At 37.5% G+C, this 12489-nt stretch overlaps 1 protein-coding gene across 4 annotated transcripts in view; it reads left to right on the top strand.

Moving 5' to 3' along the window:
• Positions 1 to 11149, top strand: part of sh3gl1b (SH3-domain GRB2-like 1b) — a 32017-nt gene extending 20868 nt beyond the window's left edge. Inside the window, exons 2-10 of one of the 4 annotated variants that reach the window (XM_079638057.1) lie at positions 5462 to 5530; positions 6501 to 6573; positions 6717 to 6860; positions 6961 to 7094; positions 7498 to 7656; positions 8380 to 8483; positions 8582 to 8715; positions 9024 to 9071; positions 10580 to 11149. In XM_079638057.1, coding sequence (XP_079494183.1) covers positions 5462 to 5530; positions 6501 to 6573; positions 6717 to 6860; positions 6961 to 7094; positions 7498 to 7656; positions 8380 to 8483; positions 8582 to 8715; positions 9024 to 9071; positions 10580 to 10773 — 1059 coding nt within the window. In that variant the 3' untranslated portion in view covers positions 10774 to 11149. The remainder of the gene's footprint in view (positions 1 to 5461; positions 5531 to 6500; positions 6574 to 6716; positions 6861 to 6960; positions 7095 to 7497; positions 7657 to 8379; positions 8484 to 8581; positions 8716 to 9023; positions 9072 to 10579) is intronic. The other 3 variants (XM_079638058.1, XM_079638059.1, XM_079638060.1) reach the window with 3 other exon arrangements.
• The last annotated feature ends 1340 nt before the right edge of the window (positions 11150 to 12489 follow it).

The following is a 12489-nucleotide window of genomic DNA, read 5'->3' on the forward strand; positions in this document are numbered from 1 at the left end:
TATTTGTTGTTGGAGACAATAAATGTGGCATATGTGTAATTTTAAACCTACAAGTATATTTTTATGAAAGTGACCATTATAATGGGGTAATCAAATGCAGGCTAATATAATTGGTTTGTGCTTTTGTTTTTATTAAAATTTGTAGTTTAGCCTTTAGTCAATTTAAAAACAAAAGCATTTTTGGTTTTAGATTGTAATGTTACAATGAATGTAATGTGATTTTAACCACCTTTTTGCACATAATATATTGCGCATAGCCTACATTACATTCACTATATTTTTTTCCATATCCTTCAATATCAATATTGTTTGTAGGATATTATTGGGCAGGATGTGAAATAAAATATATATATTTTTAAATAAATTCAGATTTTCTTTATCCAAATAGAAAAAGGTAGAAAGTACAGATTAGTTTCCAAAAATTTGTTTAGCTTTAGTTTTAGTTTATTTTAGTTTCGCTTTCAAATTCGTCATTTAAAAGCCCCTTCCGGTGATACAGGTATTACCGGTGTTGTCACACGTCGATTAACCGGTGGGAAAATATCCTCACCGTCACATCCTTACTATGCGTTCACACCACCGCCGGCGAGAGCGTCAAAGTGGCCGGAAGTCATTCATTTTCCTGGAAGCGGCGAGGAGAGTTGAAGTCAGGTCAACTTTATGGTAATGAGCTATGACGCGGTTCGGCGGCAACCGGCAGCAACCAATCGGAATGTAGAAGTGCTACGTTTGAGAGGATTCCAGGGAACACAGTCCTGTAAACTTGAGTTCTGACCACATTAGTTCCCAAGCAAAATAGAGGAGAGGTTGATCATTTGAATCTGATAAGAAGGCGCATAACACTATTTATAGGCAAGATTTTCACGCTAGAACGCTTGTTTTTCAGCGAGAATGCAAATAAGAATAGCACTTAACCATGATCACAAAAGCCACACCACACAAATGGCTTTTAATTGGCTTAATTTGTTAGCAAACATGTCACTAATTGTTCAGTTCTTTCCATCGATCAATTTTCTGCATAAATAACGATTGACATGCTTGTTTGCTTTGTGGCCCCTTTAAATAAAGTTGAAAAAAAGACCAAACATTCAATCTACGTCAGAGCATCAGAGCGTCCACGATTATTTCCACGGTGTCGTTGGCAGGGCGGCGAGAGCGAATTTTGCCACTCTCGCTGGCGGCGGTGTGAACGCATGGTTACTCCCATGTCATCCAAGATGTTCATTGGATGAACAAGAAATTACGTTTTTTTAGGGAAACATATCAGGATTTTTCTCCGTATAGTTGACTTCATCTGGGACCAAGGTCCAAATTGCAGATTTAATGCAGCTTCAAAGGGCTATGTATATACTTTTTAACCACAAATGCTCGTCTTGCATTAGCTCTGTGATGCCAGTCCACGACTTCATGCATTACGTAGTCACATTGGACGCGTGACATAGACGGAAGTACCAACCCAGTGTTTTACAAAGCGAATGTGTAAAGATTAAGTCAAATGCCCTTTACAAAAATAAAGGGTAATGATGTCGGACGATTTTGAAGTTGGAGGAGAAAATTAGATGGAGTTTTTCGTACTTCCGCCTATGTCATGCATGCATGACCTTTCCAACGTGCCTACGTAATGCGTGAAGTCGCAGAGCTAGTGAAAGACGAGCATTTGTGGTTAAAAAGTATATACATTTTTTCATGAATACTTACATTTTTCATAAAATGACAAATCGTTTCGCTAGATAAGACACTTATTTATCTGCTGGGATCATGTAGTGCCCTTTAAAGCTGCATTAAAATGCAATTTGGATCTTCAACCTGTTGGTCCCTGTTGAAGTCCATTATATAGAGAAAAATCCTGAAATGTTTTCCTCAAAACCTTTAATTTCTTTTCGACCGAAGAAAGTCATGAACATCTTGGATGACATGGGGGTGAGTAAATTATTAGGAAATTTTAATTCTGGAGTGAACTAATCCTTTAACACATAAATTTATTGCGATTTGTTTTTATAAGACATCAATCTGCATATGTACATTACACTAACAATTAAAAAATATTGCAGGCTTAATAGGCTTACGTTAAATGATGTGAAAGCAACAATTTATCAACTTTTAAAGGCCCTGTGTGTTATATCTATTCATTGCTTTTGTCTGCCACAATAATGGCATGTCTTTGAATTATTTTAATTTGGTGGCTTTGGTCAGCTAATATTTTGCATATATTGTGATTATTACATTTAAATTACAGCTGTTGTTAATTCAATAGACTGCCCTAGTATAAAATGTTTTAATTTTATTGCAAATTTTGTTAGGTTTTTTAACCTCTACTGCCAGCAAGGGTTGTCTGAAAGATATGTCTGCTGTAATCTATACAGCAGATGTTGCAAGAACCCTTAGTGTATTTTTAATGATTTTATGAAAAAGTCTTTTTAAACTTTGATCGGACTTAAAAGGCCATTTGAAGTGTGTTGTTCACAAACTAGACATGCATGTTTAGACCGTAGAAAATGCTTACAGTATAGAGTAAGAGGAAAAACTCAAGAAAACAGGTAGTTATAGATAAATAATCTTTAATACAGCCAAAGAAATAGCAAAAACACAAAATGAACTTCTCAGCATGGCAAGTTACGATCCATAAAATGACATGTGTTTGTGATTAATGTTCATATGACGTAATATGACAAGCATCCAGTGCTTTCCATGTTGAAATGTATGCTTCCTCCAGTTAGGGTCCAGAAAAGCTATAAAACAAACAACATTATGTTAGTGAGGACTGAAATTTAACATGTGGCCTTGTTTCAACAGTTGCACGATCACTGTCTCTCTCTGGTTCTTTGTTGCATGTTCGGGACATAAAGAGTGAGTGGATGAGCATGTGTTACCAAGTCCTGAGAATAACAACTGTTGTGGCAGACACAGGTTCACACAGAGCTGTTTTGTTTTTAATACCACTGGTGTTTCGATGTAGGCAAGTAATGCATGATATGCTGTATAATATTCACAATGATTTTCTGAGAATAAATAGGATAATAAATATGGAGCTAACTAAAGTATTAAGAATGAAAGCTATGGAAGTACAGAGGGGAAAATGATCCCTCCCAAGAGCGCAAGAGAAATGAGTTGCAGGAAGGGCTGATTGGATTTACATGTGTGCGGTGCTAAAATGAGTTCCTTGTAAAAGTTAGCCATTTTCTGCAGTTTTTATATATTGTGTGGAATACAGAGGTGGAGAGAAAGTGTAAATTGACACAAATTGTTGATAAATTGTATTAAACTGGTCTCCGTGTGTTTTGTGTCTTGGTATGATTTTGTGGTATGATCAATACAAGCTTTTCCAGTTACCGGTAGTTATTTTGTAAATGTCTTGCATATTTTACAGTCATTTTAATTAGAGCTGCACGATTAATCATTAAAAGGTCGCAATCTCGATTCAAACACCCACACACCCACACCTCATTCCTAAAAAACAACGATTCGGCCACATCTAGTAGTAAAGCTTTGTCAAAAATCACACCGGAACATTTAAATCTGCGTTTGCGCTGCCACTGACCAAGAGAAAGCTGTTAGTCTATCTAGGAATGATGAAACAGTTTCACAAATAGGCCTAGTGTTTTTAACCACACAGTATCATCATTTCCATGTCAAAGATATTTAAATGATCACAGAAGTAGGGAGGAGTGGGGACACATTTTTGCATTTCCTTAAGTTTCTCTGAGTTTCTCTTAATACAGTAAAGGGATAGTTCACCCAAAAATGATAATTAGCCCATGGTTTACTCAGACCATCCAAGGTGTATATGACATTCTTCTTTAAGACAAATACAATCGGAGTCATATTAAAAAATGTCCTTGCTCTTCCAAGCTTTATAATGGGAGTGAATGGGTATATTTTTTTGGAAGTCCATCGAAGCGCTTCCATCTATGATAAAAGTGCTCCACACGGCTCTGGCGGGTTAATAAAGGCCTTCTGAAGTGAAGTGATGCCTTCATGTAAGAAAAATATCCATATTTAAAACTTTATCGACTGAAATAACTAGCTTCCGGCAGATGGCCGTATGCAAGTCAACTTAAAAGAGTAGCCTAACACTTGACGATGTATGACGTAGGATGTATAGCGTAAGCTTTGACGCCTCTCGCGGTTCAAACAAACAGGGCTGGGCAACCGCGTTCGTCAGTATTACGTTGTGCATCAAGTTCAAGGGTTATTAGTCTATTGCTGTAAATCGATGCGTAAGGCCGCCTTCCGGATTTTGGTAGATAAAGTTTTAAATATGGATGTTTTTCTTACACAAACGCATCGCTTCACTTCAGAAAGCCTTTAATAACCCGCCAGAGCCGGGTGGAGCACTTTTATCATGGATGAAGTGCTTTGATGGACTTCCAAATAAAATAAAAAACATTCACTCCCATTATAAAGCTTGAAAGAGCCAGGACATTTTTTAATATAACTCCAATTTTATTCGTCTGAAAGAAGAATGTCATGCAACTATGGCTTCAAGGTGAGCAAATAATGGGAATCGTTTTACTGAATAATTAAGTAAACCTAATTTCTTAGGTTTTCATTGCTTAACTGGCTACTCTCTGCTGTCTCAGACGACAACATATTTTACTGTCGGCCACCGTAACTTCTGTTGGTTGCTCTGCTAGCTTAACACAATAGCATTGGCACATGCTAGCTATGCCTGTTAGAAGCTAAGAAAACACTGATTAAAATATGACTTTTCAATGCTTCATGCAAACAGTTTAGACCCTATGACAAAAACTCTAAAATAAAAATATTTTATTTAACTTGAAAAGTATTTTTTGCAGAAGGAATGGTCACATGTCCCTGCTTTCTTCCAGGTAGGAGGATGAGCTAACTGAGCATGTGCATTATAAATATCATCACCGTAGCTTATTCCTAATTGGAGGAATAAGCCATGTTGCAACCGTCCCCACTCCCCTACTGTGAAAAAAAGTTTATACTTTGAATGTAATCACTGATGTCTACATAAGCAATCACAATAGAGCAAATCACCTTTTGCAAGTAATTTGCCACTTCAAATAACAATTGAATCGATTACATCTTTACGCCACCTAGTGGTGACAAGGGACTGTCAAAAAATGTCCTCGTCATTGAATCATTCATTCAAGAGATGCTATTAAAAACGCTGATTCATCACGTAGTGAAAAAAAGTGAAGTAATTTATAAATGAGTCATTGAATCATTCATTCAAACTGATTTAAAAAAAAAATTATTCATTCCAATTGATTCAACATTTTAAATAGACTGCAACAATTAACATTTTGTCAGAACCTCTACTAAATTCCATGTTATGTTTTTTAGTTGTCTGTTCAAAATCGTGGGAAAATCGTGATCTTTATTTGAAGAAGAAACATTTTTTATTCTCAATTTATCCGGAATCATTCAAGTGCTAATCTTAATATAGTCATAGGCTACTGGTTTTAAAAGGGCTTCTCTCTCTGTTTGTCAGATGGTGAGTGAGAAGGTTGGTGGTGCTGAGGGAACTAAACTGGACGAGGAGTTCAAGGACCTGGAGAGAGTAAGTGGAGAGAATTTTCCCACACCGCTGCCAATAGTCTTTCTAAAAACATTGATTTAAACACATAAAATGATTCAAAGGCTCGGCCTCTGTCCCACACATCCAGAATGAGATTTTCTACACTACCTGTGTTTTTGTGGAAAGTTTTCAAACGGGAAGTGGTGTGGCTGTAGTGATCCATGATTGTATATTTTTTATAATTATCTGACATATTTATTCACTGTAGTGTCTTTTGCTATAATCTTATTTTAATAATCCAATCCTTTAAACATGCGTGATGGCATCAGAGGTCTCCTTAAAATATTGCTCAATGATATACTTTTAACTTTGTTCTAACACTAAACTCTGTGTCTTCACAGATTTGACAGATGCCTCTTCATTCAGTTCCTCTGTAATTACATGTTTTAGTAGATGATTTATTAGAATACACGCAAATAAAGATGACTTGAAGAACAGTAGTCTGATAGATCTTATGTAGGGAAATTTAATACAGATACTCCCTTGATTAGGAAGGCAATAAGGCATAAAGTACAGTCTGCTGGTCAACATTGTAAAATAAGCCTGATGACATGTAGTATCATCCTGAAGGAGTTTATTTTGAAATAATGACCAGCTCACACCTAATGAATGAACTTGAAATATTGATTTGTTGAAATGACCTTATTATACAAAAGCAATTTAAGTAGCACAGTCAAGGAGATTGATTGCCTTAGTTAGCTTTCAAATATAGCTATAGTTTAGCATACAAAAATATTTGATCACGGAATGCTGCGATCAGAATCAAGAATCTGAAACATTTCAGAGTTTCGTGTAATTTGATTTTAGTTTTAGACGTTGATTAATTAGACTGTTCTTATGTTATAAAAAAGCCATTTTGTCTTTTTATTCTGTGTTGGTTATTGTGTTTTGCTTGTAGTGTTGCATGTATACGTGTTCTCTGTGCATTGACCTCCCCTCTGTGTTTCTGTAGAAAGTAGATGTGACAAATAAAGCTGTGGTAGAAGTCATCTCTAAAACATCAGAGTACCTGCAGCCCAATCCAGGTAATACCAAAGACATCCCTGGAGCTTTTATTTAGCTTGCTGGCTAAAGTTTGTACTCATTTTTTTTCTGACAAAACATGCACACAATTGATCGTTCTTGTAAAACGATTCTCTGTGTCTTTTCCATTCTATTTCTCTCACAGCATCTCGTGCAAAGCTATCTATGTTAAACACTATGTCTAAGATCAGAGGGCAGGTGAAGAGCCCAGGTTATCCACAGGCCGAGGGGCTGCTGGGAGAATGCATGGGAAAGTATGGCAGAGAACTCGGAGAGGAAACAAACTTTGGTGGGTTTACAAAATGAGGGCAGCTTTTAAAACTTCACAGATTTCATTTGCTGTTCTCCAGCTAACCAAATGCACAAAACAACCACATTTGTGTCGGTAGGTGGTGCTTTATTTGATGTTGGTGAAAGTATGAAGAGGCTAGCAGAGGTGAAGGATTCTTTGGACATTGATGTTAAACAGAATTTTATCGACCCTTTACAAGGCCTGTGTGACAAGGACCTAAGAGAGATACAGGTTTGCTTTCACTCTCTTATGTGACACCCAAATTTGCTAAATTTTTACCTTTAGGGGGGTACAACAGCTTGTCACTGGAGCGGTACCTTATACTCTAAGGTAATAATATGCACCTTTTATTAGTAGATAAGGTACAACATTGTCCCTGCCCCAGTGACTAGCTGTTGTACCCCTAAAGATACAATTTTGCCATTTTTTTTCTGACTTATCAATCAAAGATAAAATGTGCTAGACTATTTACAAGAAATAAAGATCTGCACGTATTTATGAATAACTGTACAGTAAAATCCTCCTTTAACTTCTTGAAGAATAGTTTTTATATTTAGAGTTAATTTCCTTTTCTATGTTTTAATGTGGTCTGGTTCCACACCAGTTATATTGAAAGTGTTTCCCTCTTTCTCAGCACCATTTGAAAAAACTTGAAGGACGCAGGCTGGATTTTGACTATAAGAAGAAACGTCAGGGGAAAATTCCAGATGAAGAGGTCAGGCAGGCGCTGGAGAAGTTTCATGAATCTAAGGAGGTGGCTGAGATCAGCATGTACAACCTTCTGGAAACTGATGTAAGGATTTACCATCTGACAGCTTGATGCTTTATTCAGTGTGTTTTTGTGCTTTTGTGTGTCCTGGGGATTGTTCTAATCCTATTAGCAGCACTGAATAATTCAGTGTTTTCCTGTAACACCTTGCCTTACTGATTTTATACCAACTCAACTGTTTCTCTTAAGCAATTTTGACTTTGAATTAAGACTGACACTTTAGAATTAGCAGTATCGAAGATGAAAATTTCCTTTTTGACTCCAGCCCGTCAGTGGGGTGGGGTCAAGATAGGTAATCCAATAAAGCTGCCAAAACGATAAAAAATCCTCTTGCTTCTTGGCTGCAGCTTTTCTTTAATGTTTTATGGAGATGTCAGAGCGCCATCTGTTGGTTCAATATTAAAATAACTTTATAAGGGAATAAACATTTGCTAGTGGAGTCTATGGAAAGACTATATTAAACTCATCAGGCTCTAGGTGTAAAGTAATACACTGAAGGTACTGTATGGTACAGTTTTAAATGATAGTAAACGTTTAGTGTGAACTGCTAGCAGAGCTCCCAGTCTAAATTCAGCAGTCTAGTGAGACCCGTGTGAACTCAAGGCCTCAGGAATTACTCATTAACTATTTGTGACTATTTGTTAATGACGGTTGTTGTGGTTGCCCAGTGTGACCATAAGCGTGGATGTGCATAAGTGACAAACAAATATATCTTTATATTTTTGATGTATGTGTGCTCCTGTGCAGATTGAGCAGGTGAGCCAGCTGTCGTCACTGGTTGAGTCTCAGCTGCAGTACCACAGACAGGCTGTTCAAATCCTGGACGAACTTTCTGACAAACTCAGAGACAGGTGTGTATGTGAGCACATGTGTCCTCCTTTCACAGCATGTGTGTTTGTTCTTGATTCTGTCAAAAGAAGCAATAAATGACTCCTGTTTAACCGCCCAGGATGAAAGATGCTCAGTCACGTCCTCGTAAAGAGTATTTGCCCAAGCCCAAGCCTGTAATTGACTTTGGAGACCCCAGCGAACAGTCGAACGGTGGCTTCACCCCAACATCTGCTCCACCCATGCGCAATACAGGTAAGACCAGACATTTGACCTGCTTTACAAAGTCATAAAATGCCCATTTCCTCTATTATGCAGCCAGAATATCTCGAGGAATTGAGCTATTTTTAAATGAGGATAGATGATCTTCATTACATTGAGGAAATACTTTGGACTAGTGAGAGAAAGGCACATTGTGCTTTGTGCGGTTGTTGCCCCGTGGCAGGGTGTGATGAGACCGCCTGTGCGTGTGTCAGCATAGACAGGCCAAATGGACAGCTGTCAGCTGCTCTCTTCGTCAGCCAGTGACCCTGTTCTGTGTTCTCTTCCCATTGCGTCATCAGAGCCACACTACCAGTTTGGCAGAATATCCACATGGAAACCCAGATTGCGTGAGTCAGATAGTGTGTGATTCTGTATGTTTGCATGGGAAAGTGTACGTGTTCATGTGTGTGTGTTTCTGGTGGAGAAAAAAAAAAAGAGCAAAATGCAAATTTTCTAGTGAGTCTTCTAATTTATAAGAATCATATTATAAGAGTGTAGTTTTTTTTTTTTTTTACAGTTAGATCTCCTTTATTTAATTGTATGAAGCAGAACAGAATAGGAACATTTGGAGGAAGTTAAACGTTTTTAATAGTTAAGACTACTCACATTACAAGTGGCAAGCAATTCCTTCTGTAATACCACTATCGGCGATGATAATAAGTTCCTCTAATTTACTTGCATATATTATTTACATCTACAGTAGATTTTTCCCATAGCTGTGAAAATATGATTTTATGAAGTATTACAAATGTATTTGTCTGAAACATGCAAAGTTCAGCTCTCCATTAGTTGATAGTTTATTGCACTGACATACCGCAAAATACAGGTTACATAGTGCCTTGTATGGGGATGTGTGCTTGACAGGAAAGAGGTGTGTATGTGTGTAAGAGTAGACTGTACAAGTGTCTCTGTGTTTGTGTGTGTGTAAAGTGTGCGCATGTATGTTGGCCTCGAGCACAGAGTGCTGCTCCACCTAACAGAGTGAGCCCCTGCTACAGACTGAAACTGGAGGTCTCCTGTCACATGACCACAGACCCAGGCTTTGCCACCCGACCCCTCACTAACACACAGCATCTCGTCCTAACCCAGACGGTTGTAGTGGGATCAAAACTGTGTGTTAAACTAACACATATATCGGCACTGTTCACTGAGGGCTTGACTTTGGTTTGACAGACTGTACTGAGAAATGTTTCTTTGGCAGGAAACTGAAAAACTTGCAGTTTTAATTTTACACAACTGAAGCAGTGTTATTTTAAGTAGTATTTATTAATATTTTTAACTAACTGGTATTTGCTGGTGAGTATTTATTTTAATTTTTGTTTGTTTTAATAATGTTGTGTGCTTTTACCATTTTTATTCTTTTTTGCTTTTTAGCTTTAACTGTATTTGTAATTGTTTTAGTTTTTTAAAATGTATTCCTTCAACTTCAACGTATCAATTTCAGTTAGTTGCCAAGGCTAACTGTTGGTACAAAAACGGTTTCAAGTTTTCATCAATCTAATATTTATATTTTATTTTCATCTTTTATTTCATCTTTATTTTAATTACCGAATTAAATCTTGCTATGAAGTATGAAAGTGTTTAAACTTTTATTTGTTCTTTAATGCTTTTCATTAAAAATAAAAGTTTACTTTATAAAATATAAAATATTACTTTTTTAAATCATGTAAATTCCCTTAAAATATGTATGGGTGTTTATACACAACCTGAACGAGACATTTTAGAGTAAATAATTTCTTTAGGTCTCATGTTTTTGTCTAGAATGTCAGATTACTGCCGTTAACTAATATCCCTCATTCCCCAAATCCCTCCTTAATATCCCATTGTCATTAAATCTCTCCATCTGTCCTCTCAGCAGCGGAGCAGGCGTGCTGTAAAGCACTCTATGACTTTGATCCGGAGAACGAAGGCGAGTTGGGCTTCCACGAGGGTGACATCATCAACCTGACCAATCAGATCGATGAAAACTGGTATGAAGGCATGCTGCGTGGCCAATCCGGATTCTTCCCTCTCAACTACGTGGAGGTGATCGTTCCTCTGCCACACTAAGTGACCTCTGTCACGGAAAAGAGGGGTGGAGAGAGAAAGAGCAATAAAAAAAGTGAAAGGGAGAAAGCTGGAGGGAAGTGAGGTAGGGAGAAAGGAGCCAGTTGAAATCATCTTGGTCTTCATCCTCACCACATTGTTGCCGTTGATCCAAATGTACCTGTACTCTGGCACTTTTACACATTGATTTATTTTTGAAGGAGGGAACTTTGGGAAATGACGACCTTTCACATTCCAGGACTGACTGACTTACTGACCGGTTGACTGACGTACGGATGGTATAACTTGGTCCTTAAGCTAAAATTTCAGACACTCTTAACTCACTTCATCGTCCAAGTCTTTTAACAATGTTTCATACTGTTTGTCCTGCATTAACTGATATCCCTGTAATACAATTCTCATGTTTTTAAAGAGTACACAGGCTAGTCTGTATCTACTTACCTACGTACAAATTCTTTATCTATCTACATACAAATTCTCAACTGTTGGATTGTGAAAAGTTGCATTTTGACTCGACTGGTTCCCCTACCGCCCCCTGCTGGTCAGGCTGCGACATTGACCTGCCTCAGATTAAGGAGAAACCGCCTTGTATCTGTGACGACACGTTAGCACTGGGGCTGTGTGTGAAATGTCCCAATGTGCAGCAATCCTGAGCCACAGACCTGTTGAGAGAAATTAGTCCTTTTGTATGCTCCATAATTTTAACATAGCTTTTCGTCATCTAATGTTTTTCATGTATATTTTTTACAAGATAAAAGAAATTAGACGCTGAATTGCACCTTGGATCTCGTCATAAAGGTGGGCTAAAACACTTAATGGATGTGTTTAGTCAGGTGGAGATGGTTTTACTGCACTACAACCGTTTATAAAGTATGAAACACTATGCTTCCCCTTTTACAACTTTTAACCCATAGGGCGGCAAATAAACAATTTGCGCACTGTTTTCTGAAGGAAACAGCCAAATAGTTATTTAAATGGAAATGTCTTCTTCTGGCAGCCTGAATTATAGTCTTCCTCTCTCTTTCTCCTCTTTTGAAGTCAGTTTACGGTATTCTATACATCTGATGCTGCTGGCAGTGTCCCATTATTTCAGTTGTGTATATCTGTGTGTGATTAGGGTGGATGTTGGCTCATAAGCCCCGTATTAAATTTAATTTACACAGAATTTCTTTATTAACAAATACTTCTCATCTTCAGAAATGAAGGGATGGTGTTACATCTCTTGCTCTCACCCATCACTTTTAAAGTATTATTATAGCTTTAAAAGTGGTTGAAGATCTAGTTTATCTATTTTACTCTTAGTTTTTTTTTTAAATACTGCACTCCATAAAAGCATGGACCTACACACCATCTTGGTGGTTCTGAACATACCAACATCTGTCCCCCCACCCCGACTCCATGTCCTGTCTGCACAGAGCACCTCTGTGACCTTTTCCTCCCAGTGTCTGTTTACATGTTTTGCTCACCGTAACAGACTATTGTAGATGTGCTGAATCAGTCAGGCTACGGTGACCGTTTCAATGTGAAAAAAAGGGTTTTAGTGCCTTTTCGATGGCATGAATCAATCTAGAACACCAAACAAAATATTAATTATGATTTTAGATCTAATATGTAGTTTCTATGTCTGTCCTATTTCATTATTTACGAAGGGCTTGTTGGTTTCAGTATTTGGCATGAGCTGTGACCAGATGTACAAGCATGAGTACAAATGTGCCTTTG

This window comes from Phoxinus phoxinus (genome assembly GCF_949152265.1).
Source record: "Phoxinus phoxinus genome assembly, chromosome: 15".
Lineage (NCBI taxonomy): Eukaryota > Metazoa > Chordata > Actinopteri > Cypriniformes > Leuciscidae > Phoxinus > Phoxinus phoxinus.